Here is a 23,722-nt window from a genome sequence, read left to right as displayed (position 1 = left end):
TGGGGGGGAGTGTTCCTTCTCTCTCATTTCTTGGTTTTGTTTATCAGCCGATCTGTTTGCTGGATTCGGTCTTGGAATGACCCACCTGTAAAGTGCTTTCCCTCCTCCTCGCCTTCAACTCTGCAGGGGGCTTGGCCTGGAGGGGGCCGGGGAGGGAAGGGGGGGGGACACAAAAAACTTCTTTCTTTCTTTCTCCGTTTCTCTTCAGCCCGACATTGTCACCTCCTCTTTGAGGGGTTAGAAGAAGCTGGGATCTCCCGACAGAGCTGGAAATGGTGATGAATGTTTTTTAATCAAAGGACAATTTCTTTTGTATGTACATTTCGTTTCTCTTTCTCCTTTTTTCTTTTTCTTTCTTTTCCTTCACTGAGGGTTTAATAACCCTTTCACTGTCGGCACAGACTTCTTTTGCTTCTAACTGACGCTTCTTTTTAGTATGTGTGTTAAATGTGTACATTTTTAAAGAGATAGACTCATTTGTAAGATCTCGGTAGAAACTGCTCCCCTTTAAACTTTACGGATCCCTTTCTTTCAAACCTTACGTAACCTAATTGAAAGAATTTGATAAGAGTAGAGCAGGACGGAATTTAACTGCTATGTAGTGACTGAGAATTTGATCTGATTATTCCATAAAGAAAGAAAGAAAGAAAGAAAAGTTTTTGGGGGGTGGGAGGGGGTAGGGAGGCTGGTGGTGAAGGGGAGGGAGTGAGAAGGGAAGTGGTTTTGGAGACAAGAAGTGAAGCTGCCTGTTTTCCAGTAAGTAATGGAGAAATTCCAGGAGCCAGGGCTAAATATACTTGGCGATCAATACAGAAATGGCTCATTGTGAATAATTTAGCTGCTGGTGCTTTGAGAGTTTTGAAACTAAAGGCAAAAAGGACCCGGGCCAAAGGGGGGAAAAATAAGTAAAAATCTTTTCAGGACTTGTCAATTCTTTAACTTTTTCCCTCAAAGAATACAGTTAGATTATTGATCTTCTCTTGATGTGAATCAAAGCTAGGGGGTGTTGTCTCATACAATTTACTTTTGTTTCTGGGGATTAGGTGCTGTTTTGTGTTATTGATGCATGAAAATCATTCCTCATACTTGAGGAGAGAAAAATGATCCCCTCGTGCACAGCCAAAAGTTTCTGAAATGTTGGAAATCTGAAGGTCTTTAAGTAGGCTTGGCATTAGTCTCCAGCCATAGCCTGGCAGGAAATTAGGATACGTTGAACAGGTGCTTACATAGAATTTGGGGTAGGCTAAAAAAACGTCATACAAGCCAGAGTTGGCTATCTGCTGCAAAAGTCTTTGGAGTAAAGTCTAGTACTAGGTATTTTTGTTTTGTTTTGTTTTGTTTTGTTTTGTTTTGTTTGTTCTCCACCCCCCCCCCCATTAGAACATGATGAACCAACTTGCAACAATTGTGAATAGAGCTGTCTGTATACTAGGGAAGTACTCAAACTGCGTTCGATTGTGGGACGTAGTGAGCAGTAAAATACTTAGATAGCCGTTAAAGTTGGCAAATTGGAGATTACCCCCTCCTCCTATTTTCCCCCCAATAAAACAGGTAAATTTTGACCAAGAGACTCGTTCTTCTCTTGCTACAGCCCATCTCACAGGACACTTAACGTCCCTATGTCCCTATCCTATCTCCAGCAGGAATCAGATCATTTGCAGAGAGTTCAGTGACTTGCAAATGAGCACGCACAGTACACTGTCGTGTGTTTCTCGGGCACAGGTTGCAGGAGCAACATGGACTACCTGCTTAGGGCTGGAAATAAGTGAAGAATTTAATGGCAGATATAGGGAGGGATCCTTGGGTAAAGGTTGCAATCTTTTGTGTTCCAGCACTGCACTTTGACTATGGAAACAGACACAATTGATGGCTACATGACATGTGAGTATTCCTTTTCATTAATTTACTGTGGGCAAGCAAGTGAGCTTCGTGCTACCTGTATGTGAGCTCCTGAGCCAGGAGTTTTTAGTACGGGTTCTCTAGTTTTATTTGCTCTTTGCCATTTCACCTTGCAGGGGATACAAGGAAGTAGTACCAGAAACAAACTAAGAAGGGGGCATAGAAATCTACTTATTTCAGAAAGGACATTATTTAAAGCTTGTAGCCAGCAGACCTTTAGCTTCTTATTCGACTGATTTCCCTGTTTAATTTAAATTTATAATATATCAGGTTATAGATATTTCTTCTAGTGTGGGGAGGATGTACTAAAGATTTTACTGCTAGGTAACCTAATTTTCCCAGACACATAATATAAAAGAATTAACTTCTTAAGTTCACTTTTTTTTAAAATGCAAGCTCATTTGAATCATCCAGCAAATATTTTTAAAGACATTCACTTTAAGTACTTTATACTGATTAAATTAGATTATTAAAAAAAAAATCTTACTATTTTCACTACAATTATTTTGGACCTCAGATGGTCTCTATTGCCATTGACCTGTGAGAGTGGTTATGACAATAAAGTTTGTTCACTTTTTTATTATGGGCTAGGGGGTGTGTGTATGTGTGTGTATTTTCCCTGCATTTCATTCATTTACTATGTATTTTAGTTCTTTGTAGTTTCTCTTTAAAAAAAAAAAAAGCGGGTTTCTTGAGCATTCGGTTCTGCATCCCCTTTAAATATGAGACAGTCTGAGTAATTAGATGTTATGTGACAATGAACAGAAACCAAAAGAATGCATTTTTTTTGAAAGCAGGTGACAATGAGCTTTCACCTGAAGGGGAGCACGCCAACATGGCCATTGACCTCACCTCAAGCACACCCAATGGACAGCACGTCTCGCCAAGTCACATGACAAGCAGTAAGTCTTCATTTTATGATGATTATTTTTTTTCAAATTCTCAAGTGAGAGGTTTGGATTTGTCAGGTCTGTCGGGTCTGTTCACTCTGGGACGGAGGCACTGCTGTAGCTTTTGCTAAGAAAAGAGCAACACAGATTTATTTCCGTTCATTCTAGTATCATAAAACATGAGCCTCCTTACTAGTCTGAACTGTCCCAAGGTGGCGTTCGCTAGCTGGTGCCTACCTGTACCGGGTAAGAAATGTTATTAGCATTTGCTGATTATTGTTTTCATTACAATTCATTTCATCAATTCGAGGGTCACATCTATATTTGTTGTTTGATTTAAAAAAAAAAAGAGAAATGTAGCTTTATCAAAGGACTCTTCATGGTTATTAAAAAACAAAACAAAACTGAAAAACAACAAGAACAACAATGAAAAAAAGAAATAGAAGAAATAAGGGTTTGCTGTGTTGGTATGAAGAAGCTAAAACATCAGTGGTAAAATTCAAGTGTTCCTTGCTTTCTCTGAAAGGAAGGAAAGGCAGTGTAAAAGTTTCTCCTTCAGAGGATTTGAAGTGAAATGTCATTGAAAATTTGCGGAACTCATTTGCATCCATTTCTTTAAAAAAAATCATTTTGTCTTACCTTGTCCAGAAGGGAGGAAAGAGATTTTTGGGAAGGTTTGTTTTTGGCTTTGCAGCAATGGCAGTTTGGCTCTTGAGTGTTTCTGACATGGAGTGGCAAAGACAATGTGGGGTGTGATAGGAAGGCCAGCATGAGAGAACAAGATGCGTTCATTTGTTAAGTTTGTCTTTTTAATGTGAAAATGTCTTATCAGATTCGTTGATTCAGTGCAAGTGGTCTGCCACTCTTAGAACCAGCTTCAGGTGTTGACTTCTTTGTACTTTGGGTATGTGTTGCCGTCTTAAATAGAAAGGGCATGGTTTATGTTAACTTTAGTTTAGTTTAATTTACAGGTTTTCTCTTTGAGTGATGAAGGAGACATTCCTTCTCTGAAGAGTCCACAGCTGGGGAAAACTGAAGAAGCTACTGAGTTACAAACATATTCTTAAGTCAGTTCTGGTTATCTGAGAGAACTCCTGTCCCATCTCTCTTCTAGCCTGTCTGAGGTCATTGTAAAGTTAGAAACTGTAGAATTAGTGGAGACTTCTGAATTCTAAGCACAAGTACCTAAGTTTCTCTTGGATACATTTTGTATGTCTTCACCCTCAAGTGATGGTTGGAAATGCTGATTGAGCTCTTTGATGTGACTTCATTTAAAAGTTTTCTTTCTTTTTATGAATGAGGAAAACTTATTCAGGAAATTTCATTCTTGAAGCAGGCCTCTATGGTGTAGAAAGGAAAAAAAAAAATACTGTTGTTGAGTGATTCATGCTGAATTATATTGTTAACCTTTTGTAATGGATTTGTAGCACTTTGGTTTTTTTTTTTTTTGCTTATTGATTTGAGAAAAGTTATATTACTGTAATAGTATATAGAGATTTTTTCACTTTAATATTTAATATTATTAGTACTTTGGTAGACTATGGTTTCATTTGTTAGAAACAACTTTTTCATAGAAATATCTAGTAGGTTAAGTTAGATTTATATGGAGTGTCTATAGTATTCTAGTTACTCTTTACTACTGTTAAAATCATAAAGTATGTAAAATACAAAGTAACTGTTAGTTGGACTAGCCTGTCCTCTCTAGTCACCACCAGAAAATTAGCAAAAAAAAAAAAAAAACATGATTGTTTACTTAGTTGTCATATTGTGATCTGCTTTTCTTATTACTTCAATTAAAAAAGGCATTCCCCTTCTCTTTTAAAATAAACATTGCAAAGTATAGAAATGGTTAATTTTAGCAGATAAGTTGTTTTTTTTTTTTTTCTTTACTCCTACACTGGGGCTTTTCTCATCCAAGAACAGTAAACTAAGGTTTGGTAATTTTATGGGGTTTAGTTTTTTTGTTTGTTTGTTTTGTTTTGTTTTGTTTTAATTTTCTAGCCTGTGGCAATTCCATGTTCGTACAATTTTTGGCTGAGTGCTGTGTTTTCAGAGTTGCTGGTTAAATATGTTGGCTCTCACTTCAGAGCTGCCTGGTGCATCCTTTCTGTAGCCTCTGTCTGCAGTATCTAGGTTACCCACTTAGGTGTTAGATAGGGAAGATACCCGGCTTTCCTCTCTGGTAGATCTCGGAGAATCATCAGCATTTTAGATTGCCAAAGCAAACAGTGTTTGAGAAAGACTCTTGTCTGTTAGTTAGAACAGAGGCCTAGAGTCAGTCACTCTGATGTTTGAAATTTGGAATAAATTTTTTTATTCAGGGCCAGCACCACTTGCTTCTTTATCAATTAACATAGACTGATGCCTTCAATAAGTGGAAAGATATGCTCTCTGCATTAAGAGAACATATTCAGATATATGTCTTAGGAGGCCGTTTCTTTCGTGGAAAGAATTAAAGTTTTGGATGGGAAGTTTTAAACCTAGAAGTCAGCGAGAAAACTTCCCTGATAGGATAAAAGAGTGTCTATAGCGGGAAAGGAAGCATTTACGTATAACTCCAGTAAGGCATGATAATCCACTTACTCTGCCTTCACGAAAGGGGTTAGCATCACTACAAGGTACCAATCATCAGTTTAGTGGACTTGGTGACTATTCTAAGATGAAGAGCATCTGTACACTGAGTGCCATCTATAGCATAAAAGTAATGACAGCAGCCAGCATGACTTGACAGTACTAGAACAGAGCCGGAGTGACTTGGGAGAGAAGGAAGGGGGTCACGGTGCCTGACACTTTTGGGTTTTAAATTCACACATAAGAAGACCTTCAAGGAAGTAGCAGATATTAATGATCCTAACATCTTATAATGATGCCTTCTTGTGTTTTTAGAGTGATTTTTTTTTTTTCATAGAACACTTTAAGCTTTTTCTTCTGGAATACGGATCTCTTTGATAGGAGGATGAGCATCGTTCCTTGCCCGAGCTCATTAGTGTCCATGTTGAGTTCGCTGACAGTCTTCGGTGTCAGGGATGACAGTGTGCATCTTGATGGCTATTGGAGACACACAGAGTTAAGCGAGTTTAGAAACAGAATCTGGAAGTTAAGGATCTGAGATTGAAAACTCAGACAGAATGATATAAAAATAATCTGTATGGTGCTCTGGCCTGTGAGATGAAACTTTCCTTGTGATTCAGGCTGTTTCTGGGTTAGCTCATTCCCAATTCTTGGATTCCCACTTCAGTATCAGTTTCAAGATACTCTATCCTTATAGCTGACTGTTTTTAACATTTAATTTTTTTTTAAAAAAAATAACATTATTTAACTAATGTGCATGTATGTGTGCTTGCCACGGTGTGGATGGCAAGGCCACAGACAAGGCCAGCTTCTACCTTCCACTGTGTGGCTCGTGGGTATTGAACTAAGGCTTCCCCGCTTGGCAGCAAGCCCTTCTGCCCAATGAATCATCTCTGTGGTCTTTAAATATTTTTTTAAGGTTCTAAATTCATAATTTTTCTTACATCTGCCTTTATGGCCATACGTGAATTTTCTTAGCAGGTTATAATGTAAACGATGGGATACTACCCCATGACTTTAAAGTTTCTATAACTTTAAAGCTCCAGGAGGAGTGGCTATCCAGTCAGTGCTGTTGATGATCAGCCAGCTTGATGGCCAGGTGGCATGTATGGAATTGGAAGAAGTAGCAATTCTAGTTTTACAAGGCTCTCACCAATCATCAGGTCAGGGAATCTAGTTTAGTCTTCTCATGGCGTTTTACCTTCCTCCTTTTCATGGCGAGTTTCCGTTTTTAGAACATAGTGAGGCAGACGTGGAGTGTGAGGTTCTAGTTCTCACATGTGAAAACTGAGGCTGGCAGAAATCAGTTGGCCTCTGACGTTGCCTAAGAAAGACAAAATTCCCACAGTTGGGCTGTTATCTTATAGGTTGATTAGCTAACTGTTGTCTCTGTAATGTCACCCTGGGATGGTGTCTGATGTGTCCCAATGTGGTGTTTTAGTGACAAAAACAACCAAAAAACAAACAAACAAACCAACCCCCAGAATTTCAGAAGTAGTGGAGAATTGGTGTGAAGGTGGAGCAATGTCAATATTCTTGTCAAGCTGCCCTCCAATGGGATTTGTGTAATTTAGCTCATTGTAGGATTCCCTGGCTTTCTGAGTTTCTTTTGCTGCTTAGTTTGGCAGTCACCCTCAGCTGCATTTCCATAGGGCACACCCTAATGTAACACCAGATTAGTTTGATGTAAAACATAGCCCTTTTTGGAAGCATAGCAATGAGGTTCGTATGTGTGTGTGTGTGTCTGTCTGTATGCATGTATGTATCTCTTTGTATATTTGTGTGTGTATGTTTGTGTGCATGTGTGTATTTGTGTGTGTGTGTGCAGGCAGCTGCATGTGTGACTGTGTGTACGCATCTCTGTGTGTGTGTATGTGTATGCATGTGCAGGCGCAGGTATGTGTGTGTCTGTATGCATGTCTGTATCTCTGTGTGTATGTGTGTATGTTTTTGTGCATGTGTGTATTTGTGTGTGTATGTGTGTTTGCAGATGGCTGCATGTGTGTCTATGTCTATGTGTATGTGCGTATGTTTGTGTGTGTATGTGTGTGTGTCTCTCTGTCTCTCTGTCTCTGTCTCTCTCTCTCTCTGTATGTATGTGTGTGATAACATACATATCAAAAGCAGAAAAAAAAAGAGGAAAAAGTCTAAACAGAAAGCAAGTGTGAGCATGGGTTTGCAGGTCATTAACAGCAAGACCGCCGCACCGCATCTCTTCCTCTGGACCTCATCCAACCTGGGTGCTTAGAGGTGAGAATTAAGGCAAACAAGACAGCTTTCTGGCGAGAAGTTATATACCTGTGTCAAACTCTCTCCCTCCTAGTGGAAGTCCTTTTTTACTCTTTGTAAATGTGATAATGATTGATTAAGCTCACTGGGAATCTTCCTGAGAGCCACAACCCAGGAAGGCCCCTGGATCCAATGCTTCTCTCCCTTTTGATACACTGATAAATTTTGAATACTGTTATAGTTTGATCTTATGGTGTTCTGGAAACTAAGTTTCCTTTACAGCTCTGATCGCTGTTGGCTTGGGAGGAGGTCGGCTTGCTAAGGTTACTGAGGGCTAGCACCAGCTCCTCAGATGCTGTGCTAAATGCTTTCCCTATTGTTTACTTAGTCTCCACTGGACCTCTCTGAGGAGGGGAAAGAATTTCTCCATTTGAGAGCATAAAGCTGAGCATCAGAAGGTGTGTGAGCAGTCACTGGCTTGTGGTAGAATTCCTGCTTCTTTAATCACTTACTGACCCTCCCCAGCCCCCCGCCTTAAATATGAAGCATGGCATTTTACTTGATCAGCTTCAGTTGTTCACCTATAATTTGAGGGTAACTGAGAATGACCCCACCGGACTGTTGTGATGTTTAAATGAGGTGGTAACATTATGAGAACTGCTCAACAGAGCTCCCAACATATGGTTGGATCTGACGCGTGATCAGTGAGGTTATTGCCCAGCAAAGTCCAGTTAGTTAGTTAGTTAATTAATTAATGAATTTTTATATATGAATGGCTCACAAGAGAAAGTGGTTGTTTTCTGATCCAGATTTGTTTGAAATCTGGATCTATTGCTCTGGCTTTTTACTGCATGGGGCCGTGGAACAGGGACAGTATTTCTGATAATTTAGTATAAAAATAGAAGAGAGATATCAGCTGCTCCTTAGTGCATCTATGAAACATTTAGCTAGAAAGTCATAGAGTTGGCTTACATATTGGATTTTTCGTTTACTGGTTTCTGTATTCATAAGTAAAAGTTTTTCATTTAAGTTATCATTTGTGCCCCCCAAAGACAACAGTTATTAAGAGGAAAGAGAAAGCCGTAGTGGAATTCTCTATCCATGTTGATGAACAGTTCTTTTCTAGAGTTCCCATTGGAAGCTTAATCTTATTCAATGCTTCTGAATTCAGTATGATGAATTCCGTTTTAAACATATTATTTTCATTATATTCCTGAGTGTGCCTGTATGGGGATAACTTTGGACAAGTTCAGGTGCCTGTAGGGGACAGAAGAGAGTGTCTGGTCCCCTGGAACTGAGATGATTAACCAGTAGTGAGTTCTGGGAACCAAATTCAGATCCTCTTCAAGAGCAGTATGTGGTCTTAACCCCTGAGCCATCCACTCTATCCCAGAGCGCCAAAAAATTGTGTCTCATAGTCACTTTGCAGGCCACATTTTGTTTTTGGTGTGATAGTTTAGTTGTTTTCAGTCAATTTAAAATACTATTGTTAGTCTTATACATTTTGGCATTTTGCTTTATTATTCTAGTTGGTTAATTTAGCAAGTGTTTGCCTGCTAGTCTCTACAAGGTGAGATGAGTGGAGAGGTATGCTATATTTCTTCTGCAGGAACACACAGAAATTTACTCTCAGTATCATATTGTGGGAAGCAGAGTCTTGATTATAGGAGGCAAGAAGTCATATGATTTCCGAGGGAATTTTCGAGAGAGAAGCTCTTTGAGCTGACATATAGTAAGTATAAAGGGAGTTAGGGGGCAAAGGTAAGACTTTCATTAAATGGCGACTCCCAGTGAGGGGTGAGAAACACCATAGGCACTCTGGGAAACAAAAACAAGCAGGTTGGTATTTTTGGAGTGTAAAGTGGCTCCACGTTCTGTAGGAATCCGAAGTCAGAGATGGCTCTAGAGAATTAATCAAGGTAGGACACTGGAATATCTTGTGCAACAGGAAACCTGTCTTTAACTTTTAGTGGAGCCCAGGGTGCTAGCAAAGCAGGTGACTTGAGGTTTTTGATGGACGTGGTTTTAGTGGCTGTACCACGAGGAGTGTAGGCTGTGAATGGGCAGTTGGGGGGGGGGGCATCTTGAGCAGGCTCCTGTGATGATTAAGTGACAAGCCAGGAGAGCGAGTGGGAGAGGGGTGAAGAGGAAGAGAAGGATGTGGGAAGCCTTTTCACGTGGACAGGACGTTGACAGTGAGTTCAGGAAGACAAGGAGGAGTTGAGGCTGGTTCTTCCTTCCGTTCTTGTTTAGCTTGGGGTGCATTCTGTCAGTCAGCAAAGACAGGGAGTACTTAGAGCTAAGTTACTGGGAAAAATTCTAGTTTAGAATTCGAAAGGTGATAGTACTGGGACAGGCTAGACTGAAGTATGAAGTCTTCATTGGTAGCTGGTCTGCCCCTTCATTTCCCTTACTTTGCCCCTGTATTACTTTAACACTAGTTTAGTGTTTCTTAAAAATCCAACCATCAATAACTGTTAGAATTTTGATCAGTGGCCTCATTCCCTCAATTATACAAACAAGTAAAAATTCTCCGTTTAAATGAATAAGCACATTGTTTTGCAAACTCTTTGCTTAATAGAATCCCTCCCCCTCTTATTTATTTATTTATTTATTTATTTATTTATTTCCTACTTTCAGAAGTTGAGTTAACTTGCATTATCAGCTCACTTGTTTTTAAATAAAATATTGCAGCTCTTCTCTTTGAAACTTTTGTGGTCTATTTAGTATTACAAGTTATATATATTTAAAAGCCACAAGCCTAATATGTGCCACAAATCCAAATGTTTATACTCTAGTAAATCACCTTTATTCTGTAAACTGTATCTTTGTTAACAACGGTGTAGTTTATAAGACATGACTAATTGCCAGCTATGCACCAGTTAGTTCTGCTGCATAATCAAACAATTTTAGTATTCTGGTCCAGATTACTTTTCAGAACCTTGAGATACATACGTGGATACTATATGCATTACTTATTTAAAAACCTATAATACTACTAGGGAATAATGTGTTACAACTTATTCCTTAATTAATATTTTTATTTAAAATATGTAGGAATTCGATCTAAAATTGTAATTTCTTAAAATGCCATTATATGACAAAACATCTGAGATGTCCTTTATATATGAACTTCAGTACTCTCTAAAATATGTGTTTAATTGGCCTAACAAGCGTGTATTGAGCACTTACTTTATGCAGTATGTGGCTGATGTGAAGAAATGGGAAACCTGGAGGTGTTTTGAACAGACCATCTTTAAGGGTTCAGGTGAATCGCTATATCATTCCATAACTCTGGGTCCCCTAGTCTTGTGAACGGACCTGCATGAGTGAGAAGCCAAGGTCGCTTGGTGAGAGGTACAGATTCAAGTGTACAATGGTGTAGTGAATTCAACCCCACAATGGAGATAGTGCTGTCTGTGTAGCTGAAGTTCTTTGATCCAGTTTCTTCCCTCTTTACACGGTAGTGGCTTTCGGCTCCCCAGCTCTGGATTCATCCCAAAGCTCAGTAATAATAATCATAATCACAGTCATAAGAATATTCTTCCTCTTCTTCATCTTTTCCTACCTTCCTCAGCTAACTCAGCCAAATTCCATTCATTATCTACATTAATACATGTAATCAAGTTATAAACAATACCTGCTGTCTTGGGATCTATTCATTTTTTTTAATGTGATTTATATCTGCCTTAAATTTATTAAATGTTGGTTATATAGCTGAGCCCCATGAAGGCAGTCTTACATTGCCTGCAAAGACTTCCTCAATTCCAATTGTCAAAAAATTTCAACTCCGATTTACAGAAACGTTAGCAGGTGATATGGCCAGCAGTTTGTGAGGCTTGAATGCTGATTTAGAGCTCTAATACCTGGAAAAGTCGCCTTTAGCGAGCTCAAGGTTGAAAGCACAAAACTAAAGCATTAAGTCCCTGGAACCTCGATACAATCTGATGATTGCAAATGAGATTCTCTCTCAAAATTACAATACTGAGTATTAGCTATTATAAAAGATATTGTAAGTACTGAGTGCAAATGGAAGAACATTTTTAAGGAGTATTTATATTATAAGGCTACCTCAAAGAAATAAGGCCAAGATTTCTCCTACTATCATTGAGAACTGTGGTCGTAGTTTATCTGTCTCTCTAGTTCCCACAGGCAGTATACCCTGCAGGAGGCCAGAAAATATTTACTGAATTAAAAATATTTAAGCTCATCATATTGTATATCTATTTAAATGAGATGCTCTTGACCAAGTTGAATGAATTTGGAATTTTGGTTTCTTAGATGTACATAACTTGCAAATCCTAATTTACCCATCTCTTTCTAAGTCGGTGTTTATTTTATAATATTCCTCATCATCTTGAAGGCAGTCCCCAGCAGTTGATCTGTTCGGCTCTACAGCTGTCCTTAAGTTTTCTTCTATGCTCATTTTCAGCGGGGGCCTGAGATCAGGATCCTTTAAGTGCGTCTTCCATGAGGTATCACTGCCTCCAATACTATTGTGCTGTCCTTACGGAGAGCGTTTAGAGTTTACAGATTGAATTCTATATGTCATTTTAAAGGCAGCTCTCTGTCACTTACTTAAATCTGTTTTTAGTAGCATATACAAGATGAAATGCTTCAATTAACTTTTCTTGTGCTCTGAAGATATTTTGAAGAGCATGTAATTAATCAGTGAAAAGTCACGTTCTAATAAATTAACATTCATGGTGTCGACACCCTTGACATTCTTGTCATTACTCTCTTATTATCATTGAAGTTGTAGATCTCCTTACACCCGACTGTATCAACTCTGCCTACTGCTCACAAAATGTAAGGCATGGCAATGTTGTGAAGTGCTGTGGTACTACCATGTTCTCTTCCAGATGAATTCCTGTGAAGCATCTCTAGTTGAGTTATAAAGAGGCACTGGCTCGCTTGCTCCTTCCTTCCTCCCTCCCTCCCTTTCCTTCTTTCTTTCTCTCTCTCTTTCTTTCTCTATACTGTTTAAAAATTTTGTACTATGTCCATTCTTTTTTAAAATTAATTTATGTTTATACTCCATATTTTATTCCCCCATCCACCTGTCCCACATCCCACACCTCCTCCCCACCCCCGTCTCCACATGGATGTCCCCACTCCCCACACCACCTGATCTTGAAATTTCCTGGGGCCTCCAGTCTCTTGAAGGTTTGGTGTATCATCTCTGAATGAATACAGACCTGGAAGTCCTCTACTGTATGTGTGTTGGGAGCCTCATATCAGCTGGTGTATGCTGCCTGGTTGGTGGCCCAGTGTCTGGGAGATCTCGGGGGTCCAGATTAATTGAAACTACAGGATTGCCCTTCTCCTCGCCTTCTTTCAGCCTTCCCGAATTCAACAACAGGGGCCAGCTGCTTCTGTCCATTGGTTGGGTGCAAATATCTGCCTCTGACTCTTTCAGCTGCTTGTTGGGTCTTTTGGAGTATGGTCATGATAGGTCCCTTTGTATGCAGTTTTATGATTTGTAAGTGTAGACAGGCCTTTTTTTTTGTTTTTAATTCTAAAGTAGTTTATACTCTTTGGATATCTTATAAAGAACAAATATATTTGTTGCTTGTGCAAATAAAATACAATAACTGAATTTAGGTAGTCATCTTTCAAAGAAAGAAAGTGTGGAGCTGTTCTGTAAGAGTAAATTATACCTGGGATCCCCAGAGCTTAACCCCGAGTGATGGTGACATTACACCCTCTGAAAATGGTCATGTGCCACTGAGGGTAAATACTGAGGGAACTTCTATTTATTGAATCCTCTTTTGGTTATCTGTAAAGTTTTGTTTTGTTTTGAGATTTTGAGTTTTGTTTTGTTTTGAGACAGGGTTTCTCTGTAGCATTGGCTGTCCTAGAACTCTCTCTGTAGAGCAAACTGGCCTCAAACTCACGGAGATTTGCCTGCCTCTGGCTCCTGAGATTAAAGGTGTGTGCCACACCCCCTGGCTGTGTAACAAATTTGCCTTAATGACTATACCACAGTTGAATTTACAGATAATGTATTTTATTCCCAAATGTGGGTGATATTCTTTCATAGGTTAAGATGATATGCACTTAACAAAGCACATCAAGATGCTAAATGGTTTCTGGCAAAAAAAAAAAACAAAAAACAAAAACAAAAACCAAACCAAACCAAACCAAAACAACAACAACAACAACAACCACAAAAACACCAAGGGAGACAATGTAGCAGATAATGGCAAAAGAAATCCAAGTAGGAGTTAAAATTTGCAGTTTTTCTGCTCCGTTTCCTATAGGATGACAAGCTTTCTTCTCCTAATAGCCACCTTCTCTCTTTTGCGTGCCCATCAGTGTATAGCTCTGTTGAGTGTTGCTTAGTTTTTAAAACGTTGTCTATTTTCTGTGTGTATGGGCATATGTGAGACCAACAACCCAGTGCAGGTGTCTTCCTCTGTTGCTCTCTACAATACTGTTATGAGAGCATACCTCTCACTGAATCCAGCGCTTGCCAATTTGGCTAGACTGGCTGCTCAGCGAACCCATGCGATCTGCTTGTCTCTGGGTCTTCCAGAGCTAGGAATGCAGGTGCATGCCACCACAACTGGAGTTTTAAAAAAGTGGGTTCTAGGGATCTGAACTCAGGTCCTCATGCCTGTGCAGCAAGCAGTTTATCCTCTTAGCCCTCTCCCCACACCAAGTATTGCTGTTTTTGTTTTGTTTTTTTTGTTTTTTTTAAATGTAAACATATTTAGACAGAAACTGGTTTTAGTGAGATGACTGTGGTATACTGTTAATGGAGTAGGACCAGTGAAATATTGGGAAGGGGGAGGGAAAGAGAGAGAGAGAGAGAGAGAGAGAGAGAGAGAGAGAGAGAGAGAGAGAGAGAGAGAGAGAGAGAACAGAGGTAATGGGGTAGGGCCAGTGAAATAAGAAAAAGACAAAGAACAAGAGGGTGCAGAGGTGTTAAATAATAGAAAAATCAAAAGCAGTTCAAGAATCAAAATAGCGAATTCATAAGTGAGAAAAAAACCCGCTCTAGTGGAATTGGTAACATAAGAGCCAGCAGAGAGTCAATGGGCAAAAGAAAGCGGATCCTCCTGTTCCTTGTCTCTCCGAAAATGTAAACAATGGAAAGTCAGAATTTATCAGTCAGTCAAGGAAACTTCTTCCCCAAATGAGGAATCCTCTATTAGGAGTGGTTCCCATGGAAGGTGGTGGGTAGACAGGAGATTCAGGACACCTGGAAGCGGGAGGTGGGTGGTCGGTCTGCAATGGAACTCAGTTGGTGCCATGCTGGTCTGGTGTGCACACATCCCTGCATTCTGTGTCCAGCAGCACATAAACCAGATATGGGAGCATGGGCTTGTCTGTGTTCTCGGCACTCAAGAAGGAAAATCACGATCAGGAGTACAAGGTCACCCTTTGCTACACAACTAGTTGGAAGCCAGCCCAAGCTCTTTGTGTGTGTGTGTGTGTGTGTGTGTGTGTGTGTGTTTGTATATACATATGTAGCCAGCAGTGCCTTTAACAGATTATCTAAGAAACTCGTGCTGTGAACAAAGGCCACCTTGGACTCACTGATTTTCCACAAGGCTTTAATACTGTATTTTGTATATGAGATATCCTAAATAGTATAGTCTAAGATGACCAAGGATGCCTTAAATATTGGTCTTGTTCCTAAGCTGCCATTTTCCTTCGGTGCAGTGGGAAAAGACCTTGGTGAGACATGAGCCTGACAGTAACTGTAAGGACCTTCTCTGTCCTTCCCATTCTGGAAGGTGACAAGGATGAAGGCACTTGATATTCATTCAACATAGGAAATGGGTTTTTGCCCCCAAGTGTGTTTCTGACCTGTTGTCATTATCTCCTGAAGTGTCTCCTACACAAGTACAGAGTGAAAAGATTCTCTGTGGCTCATACTCCTCCACCAAGGTTTCAGAACCCTGATGTTGGCTTTTTCCCATTGAAATATTTTTTTTCTGAAATTAACCCTGTGTTAATTCTTCAATAAAACTTAATGAGTCATGGGATGAAATTTATGTGTAAAGAATAGGTTTGTGGAGCTCATAAATAATAGTAATGGAGCTGGGCATGGTGGTTCAGGTTTTTAATGCAAGGATTAGGAGGCAGAGACAGGTGGATCTCTGTGAGTTTGTGTCCAGCCTGGTCTACAAAGTGAGTTCTAGGGTAGCCAAGGCTACCCTGTTGAAAAAAAATAAGACATAAACAAACAAAGTCAAGTAATGTACTTAACATGCTCAAGGAAACGATTTCTAAAAGGTGTTAAGAGTAACCAGGAGGTTGTGGTACTGGCCTTCAGTCCCAGCACTCGGGAGAAAGAGGCAGGTGGATCTCTGAATTTGAGGCCTGCCTGGTTTACGGAGTGAGTTCCAGGATAGCCAAGGCTACACAGAGAAACCCTACCTTGAAGAGAACCAAACCAATAAATAAATAGATAGATAGATAGATAGATAGATAGATAGATAGATAGATAAGCCTATTAAGAGTAATCATTTGTAAGATATACTTTGCAAAAATAATTTCACATCCTAAATATAATGTCTAAATGACTAAAAGTAAGCCTCATATTTAGTCAACCTCAGAAGAGACTAAACTTTTTGCTGGTACTTAAGTAGCATGTTATTTATTACTGAAAAATAATGCATTATATATTTTAAAAATGATAGAATTGCCTGGGTTTTCCTCTTTCTCGTCCCCCAGTTCTTACTTTGTGGTATCCTGGAAAGATCCCTTGGGATCTCAACATGCTTTGCAAATGCAGGCATTGCCTGGTCATGGTAGTAATAAACATTAGAAATGACCAGTGCATGTTTTTTGTAGTGATGACTGGCATATAGTAAGTTAAATAGAATGATAGTTATCAATGAACTGTTTATAAGATTTGTAAGTTGAGAAAAGCTGAGGGAAATGCTGACCCCACGCATCTGTGAAATTTATATTATTGTATTATTACAGGGTCTTCTAAGAAAGGAAAGATTTTACTCTTTAATTTTCATTGATATCATTTTTTTAAAAGTAGGCTGAATCATTATCTAAGAATGTAACAAAGACCTGCATCTCTCACTAGATATTTTGCTCTTCATATGTATGGGTGTTTTCAGGTAAATAGACTCACAAATATTATTTGAAACTAAACACGAACTCAGATATAAAGCCGTTATTAATGCTGTTGTATTCAAATCAATTACTGAAGCAATGAAAACGAAATTACCTAATTAAAGCAAATCACAAACAGACCTTCGATGTTTGTGTGGGGAATAATTGAAGTGGTAATTACGCAGTAGTAATGTATTTCTTTTAAGGATGTCGACCCAGAAGCTCTGTTTGGGGGACAGGGCAGAGCTGTAAGACTTACGGACCTTCCTACTTAGCCGTGTCCAGAGGGACATACTCTTTCTTCTTTGCCCTTTTTCTTCCTCTTTAATGCGAACTTGTTTGCTTACATGCTAAAAGGAGTCAGAGAGCAGGCCCCTGAGGTGGGTTCTAACATTTCACAAATTGTGATACAATTTGTCCTGTACACCCCTTCACTATACCTCCTCTCTGTCCCATATCGCAGAACTTCGTGTCAGACTGCTCTCTCTTATCCTCTGAAGAATCAAGGATAAGACAGAATGTCTTTCCCACAGATTTCATAGCAGATATATATACATACATATATATATGTGTATGTATATATATATACATATATTTGTGTATGTATATATATGTATGTATATATATAAAGCGTTTTCATGTATAGACATTAACTAGCTTTTGGTCAGTTTCCTAGGTGGGCACATGATCAATATCTATTGTGTATCCTTTTCTTTAGCAGAGTGGTCTCTGAAAGCTGGGAAGAGTTTATTATCTCTCATCTTCTCTCTCACTGCTTGGTGACTGTGGTCCAGGTTACCCCCCACCCCCACCCGAGCACAATATGCAACTGGAGTAAAAGCTCAGGGTGCTTGGGAGTTTCTGTGGCTTCAAAGAAATACTCCTTCCTGGCAGCATCACTACTGTTTAGAGATGACTGCAGGAATGTTTCGCGGATGACATCCAGATGCTCAGACCCTAGCTAAAGGGGATGCAACCTTGCCCCCAGGCAGTTTTGTTATACCCGGGTAAGGAGCATGAGTTAAGAGGCAGAGATGCTTAAAGTTGGAGGTGTAAAGTCACTTTTATTAGTCTTCTTTCTAATGATATATCAAGTCTCTAGGATCCAAGTGCTTTCAAACCTGAACTGGCCCTTCAGTAGCCACTTGCAAATGGTCGGTAACACTATTGGTTTTATTTAGTTTCATCCTGAATTTAGAACTGAAATAGCCTTGAGAAACTTATGACACCAAAGGCTCTTTTTGGAACTGTCCGACTACTCTGTTTATACTGGAGGGGGAGGCCAGACCTCATTTCTCCTTTAGCAGTTGTGGTGATCGTCACATCTGTCCATGATGTTGTTATTATGGTAGTATCTGGGGTGAGAGACACAGCCTTCCCAGAAGGTTTCCCCCTCCGTTTCATCTTTTTCTTGAAATATTGTTTAAGTGTGTCTAAACAATGTCCAAGCGGTTTGTCGGTGAGCAACCCTTACCTAGTCTGTCAAGAGCCCTAGAGCTGAAAGGTGTAAGGCAGTGGGCTCATCAGTTTAGAGAACATCAAACTGTCATTGCATCTTAACATCTTTTCATTGTGTTTATGTAGTATGTGTGTGTGTGTGTGTGTGTGTGTGTGTGTGAACATGCAGACTCACATGAGGTAGTCATTGGACAATGTCAGGTATAGGTTTCCCTTCTTTCCTGCAATCTCTTCACTGCCATTCTGTGGGTCTCAGGATGAGCTTGGGTCCTCCGGCTTTGGTAGTGAGCATCTATACTCAACCATCTCCCCGCCCCAGGCCATTTCTCAACAAAAAATCTTTTCTTCCGAAAGCTTTTTTTTTTTTTTTCTCTTAATGTTACTACAAAATTGTATGCTATTTGCAAGCTTATAAAATGTAATTTGGTTGGCACAAAGATCTGTGAATTAAGTCTTTAATATTTAACTGGAACATTACATAGGAAAGCAGCAGGAGCAGCAGGTTTAATCCTAACTAAAGGTGCAGGCTTGAGTTTGTCAATCTGTAGTAGCAATTTAATGGTAATGGGTCCTATGCATTTATAGGTTGAAAAGAACCTTTTGCACTAATCAATGTGTAGTTCTTTGTCCATTTTTTCCTTTTCTTTAGGCCAGTATATAATATATATATATATATATATATATATATATTATTTATTTATTTATTTATTTATTTATTTATTTATTTATTGAGACAGGGTTTCACTGTGTAACCCTAGCTGTCCTGGAACTCACTCTGTAGACCAGGCTGGCCTTGAACTCAGAAATCCACCTGCCTCTGCCTCCCAAGTGCTGGGATTAAAGGCATGCGCCACCACTGCCTGGCTAAAATATTTTTAATGTGTGGTCAAAGTTTGTTTTAAATTGCATTTTAAAAATTGGGTGGCCCCTGTTGACCTTGCCTTGCTCCAGTGGACATTTCCAGTCCAATGGTGACATAGATAGCCCTGGTTAAACTAAATGGGTCACAAAACCAACCCAAAAATTGGTACCCTGGGAAAAATAGGTCTGAATGGGAGGTGAGTGTTAGTGGAGGCAGAAAGGAGATAAGAGAGAGAGCGTGGAGGAGAATAATCAAAATGTATTATATACTTATATAAAGTTGTCCAACAGCAAACTCAATTAAAATACAGTTCAGTTTTAAGGACAAAATCAAGCAGCCTCACGGCCCTTAAGGGTGGATGGAGTTGCCTGCTCTACCTGCTTTCTTTTCATTGTTAAAGTTATGGCTATTTGAAATTTTAATGTGTTTTCACGATGATCATGTGTCTGAATGGTCACAACTTTGGAGACGGTTGCTATTAATTTGTACTTATCATCTTATTGCCAAGCACTTACTATTTTAAAAGCCCTCATGTTTTGAATGTGGTGGGCTCACTTCTTTGCTGTCTGTGAGACCCCAGCTTAGCCGTGAATATTGGTTTCTGATTCTCCTTTTTCTAGGAGACTCATTTTTGCATTTTCTGCATTGTTGTCTGTTGAAGTAAAGGAGATGACCCACCGAGTTAACATCAGCCAGGAGAAGCTTTTGGTAATAGCGTGAGATGTGTCATCTCTTCTAAGGGAAGGGACTAGGGGAATTGCCCCCTTCTGCAGATGCCTTGTAGTCAGTGGAATAGAGACTCCACTATTTCCCTTCATCTTGAGACAGGCAGTCTGTCTCCATCAGCAGATCCTCTTCTCTCATTATTTCTTTAGAGGCTTCAGATAGATTTGACAACAACGATCTCTAGGACCATTGTTTTCTCCAAACTTTTCAGTCCTGTGTCACCAGTGATTCTCAAGTAGTTCCCGAATGGAAGCTGCTTTTACCATACCCCGTCCTATAGCTTAAGTTCACAGTCATTTAAGCCTTGAATGTTGAGACCGTTTATAATTGGCCTTCTGACTTCATTTGCCTTCCTCATTGCCAGTAATCTCTACAGTCCCTAGAGCTGGACTTCCTAAGCCAGGATCAGGCCGCAACTCCACTGCTGTGATTGGTTTAAGAACTTTGCGTGGAAGCAGAATAAATGCAAGCCAGTTTTCAGCCTGTAAGGTTCCCTTCCTATTCATTCTTTCCTGCTTTCTTTCTCTTGATGAGACAAATTAATTCCCCCCTCAACACTCTTCCTGTATCTTCCCTGAAGACGTCTTTCTTTCTTAACTCATTTCTTTGGTTGCCTCTTGACTGCAGCTCAATAGTTATAGAAGCCCTTCCTAGACATCCGTTTAATATTTCCCAATTTAGTTCACTTCGCACTGTCTGAAATAATTGAACTTATGTCTTTTTTTCTCCCAATGCTTACTTGAGGACCATTATCAGTCTTGTTCACTGTGGTAGTCTCAATATAGTAGATAATAAACATGGACTTGTGGGTTAGTTGGCTCGCTCTCTTGCTCCTTCAATGAAAAGAATTCTCTGTGAAGCAAGCATGGTATTTTATACTATGATGTCCACTCCAAAGCTCACACTGTATTGATCTGCATATAGGACCAAGATGTCTCACATGGGAGAGACACGGTGGTAAAATGCCTTGTCTTGTGGCTTTAACAGGCTCTTGCTGTCTGCCACCCCGTTTACCTGTCTGTTTGCTTCATTCGTAACATAGAGTGGGCACTTGGATGTTCTGGACCACGGCTGATCTATTTCTTTTTCTGAATTGATAGCTATACTATTTAGAATATGCTTATGTGTTAAAAAGCAAAAAAAAAAAAAAAGCCAAGTTTACTCTCTAAATTTCACCCTCACAAATCTGTTTTTTTTTCCACAAATCTATTTTGTTAATTTTACAATGGTAACTTTATTTAGCTTTCCTATTTGATTTTGTATTATACTTAATAGTATTTTAATTATTATGGTTGATTATCATTGTAATTTAATGGTCTTATAGTACTTAGGAAAGTAAATGCTTTATAACAACAATCAAATCTCAGTTCTTTAGTTCCTAGACTGTTTGGAAATATGCTTTTTAAAAGAAGTTAGTTAATTCTATAAGAAATACCCCATTGCACTTTAGAAAACTGGATGTATATAACTCAAAAATTTTGATTAGGACATGAAGCCATGTATACTGTAGACTCTAAACTACTGTGTTTGGGTTGGATTACCTGTTTTCATTATATGACCATTACCCATCATGGCTCAGATAAGGTGTTCAAAATGGGATTAACTGTCTGGAAAGAGGTGATGTTATTTAAACCCCACAGCTGGAAAATATGAGTATGAAGACATTAATTGATTAGTACTTTTACATGTTGTTATCCAGTGATTAAGGAATGCTGCTGGGTGGAACCAGCGTGATGACGATTTTCTTTTGGAGAGTAGCATCCTAATTGTGATGGTGTCCCACTGGGTACCTAATAAAAGTGATATTTAGCAAGAACAGTTTAGGGTTTAAAGAGAGACCTACCTTTGTATCTTGGTCGTTTACAAAGCCTCTGATGCAGATCTTGAGAGAAGCTTGACGCTATGTGAAGCATAGCTCTTGTTAGTGTCCCATTGACCCTGTCACCACAACCTGCCAGTAATGAAAGGCCTTTAATAAGCATAACTGTCTTCTACCTGCTTATTTACAGTTTTCATAGCTAATGAATTAAAAGAAAAGTCCACAAGGACTTGATTGTTCACCTCTCTAAGAGCGATTGACAGACGATAGGTGCAGAGGCTCTTACACACAGGATCCTATAATAGCTTTTGATGTAAGGCGCCGTTCACCATTCCATATTGTGGTTGGAACCAGAGAAAGAGAAAATTGGTCATTTCCCGGCAGAGAGCAGTAAGTTTCAATTCAGTCAAAATGCTGTATGTACTATGATAGGTTTATAATTATTACCCAAAGATTGATGTTTTTTGGGTGAGTGTAAATTTGTGCAGCAGTAATCCATTAAGAAATCAATAATCAGGCCACTCTGATGTGTGGTTCCTATTCACTGTTATAAATGTGTGCCAGAAGCTGAACCTAATGTTTTGGTTTTGCTTGGTGTGTGCATGTGTTTCATGTTTGTGTGTGTATGTGTGCACATGTGCGCACGTTTCTGTGCATATGTGTGTGTGTGCATGTGTGTGTATGTGTGTGAAATCATAGTTGGCAGGAGATATAAGGACAAATTATATATGTATATTTGTCTTTATTCTTATTTTTTATGTGCTGTTCGCATGTGTTCATGTATGTGCACATACCTTCATGTACTTGTGCATGTCAGAGTATGACATCAAGTGCCCTCCCTTCTTTTTACTATTTGAGACAGTCTCTTACCGCACCTGGAGCTCAGGCTGGCTATCCAGCAAGCTGCAGGGATCCCTGTGTCCCTCTCAGCACTGGGATTATAGGTACAGGGCTCTGCATCTACTGTGTCTGTGGGTGCTGGAGATCTGAAGTCAGTCCCACGCTTATGGAGTGGGCATTTTACCAACTGAGCCCTCATCCCAGGTGATCTCACTGTTCTCTTTTGATCAAATGTCCCCATATGGCACATTTTCTTAAAATTTGCGTGTTTCCCCAACTTTTTAGAAAAGTTCCTTGGAATTCTTTGAGATGGTCCTCTCCCTTTTGCTGCAACATTGCTTTGTTGTTTAGTATTGGGAATAGTATTTATATGCTTTAATTAAATCATTGTTTCTCTAATCTGGAAGTAATTTATTGCCACATCTGCGTGGTTGGGGAAGGTTGAAGATGCATGCTTTTTAAATTAAAATTCTAACCTTAAAGCTATGACCTCATGACAAACAAACGTAAGGTTTACCTATATTATAGCCAGTACTTTTTAAGCACTAAGTCGGACGTCAGTGGAAGAAGTTGGGCATAATGCAGAACTGGCCCTACTGTCAAAAGAGCTTGTATCTCACCGAGAAACAACAGAGATGTGGGGAAAGGGAATGGATGGAAAGGCAGCCGCTCTGCAGCCTTCTGCTCAGTAGCTAGTCTCGGAGTCAACGTGTAATAGTGCCGGCCACGATCAGGTGCATGGTGAGCTTCAGCCCACAGGATGCTGCGAGATTCTACAGAATCGGAGGCTCAAGAGCAATCCAGTTAAGTAGATATTATAAATCAAAATGTTGTAAGAACCTAATATTCAGTTAAAACAGTGAAGAAAGATGTAAAGCAAGAAGCGAAGCCTATCCATTTGTTTGTTTGTTTGTTTGCTTGCTTGTTTTTAAGCACCAGTGCTTAAGTATCCATTTGTATCTTTTAGCCTGTACTGTTACGTGCACCGTCTACACATATATCCTCCTTCCCAGTGACAATGCTAACAGCGTTAGGTGGTATGTATTGACCCATGGCTTGATATTTTTTATTTATATAGTTTTTCATAGTTGCCCTTCATTCTTGCCCTCACATATCAGCTATATATTGGAGGCGTACAGACCTGTCCTTCACCGGTTGGTTTGTTAGTTATCTGGCCTTGGCCTTTGCTGATGAACATCTAGGTTGTTTCTAGCTTCCAGAGGGAAGGTCTGTGTCTACCCATATCAGCGTGTGTCCTATGTTCCATAGGACAACATAACTCAGTTCTTTCAGGATGATTTACAGTACCTGGAAGTCCTGCAATGACCATTTTGGTAGATAAAG

The 23,722-nt window shown here is 39.5% G+C and overlaps 1 protein-coding gene across 17 annotated transcripts in view; it reads left to right on the top strand.

Moving 5' to 3' along the window:
* Positions 1-23,722, top strand: part of Ikzf2 (IKAROS family zinc finger 2) — a 153,079-nt gene that overhangs the window by 1,699 nt on the left and 127,658 nt on the right. For 5 of the 17 annotated variants that reach the window (XM_031367826.1, XM_031367825.1, XM_031367836.1 and 2 more), the window contains exons 2-4: positions 209-312; positions 1,833-1,881; positions 2,694-2,801. In XM_031367826.1, the coding sequence (XP_031223686.1) occupies positions 283-312; positions 1,833-1,881; positions 2,694-2,801 (187 nt within the window). In that variant the 5' untranslated portion in view covers positions 209-282. Of the gene's footprint in view, positions 1-46; positions 313-681; positions 1,552-1,832; positions 1,882-2,693; positions 2,802-2,825; positions 3,036-23,722 lie in introns of those variants that run through there. The other 12 variants (XM_031367839.1, XM_031367834.1, XM_031367824.1 and 9 more) reach the window with 11 other exon arrangements.

Source organism: Mastomys coucha, unplaced genomic scaffold, assembly GCF_008632895.1.
Source record: "Mastomys coucha isolate ucsf_1 unplaced genomic scaffold, UCSF_Mcou_1 pScaffold14, whole genome shotgun sequence".
NCBI lineage: Eukaryota > Metazoa > Chordata > Mammalia > Rodentia > Muridae > Mastomys > Mastomys coucha.
Note: the sequence above shows the minus strand (reverse complement) of the source record. Positions and strands in the feature narration are given on the sequence as shown.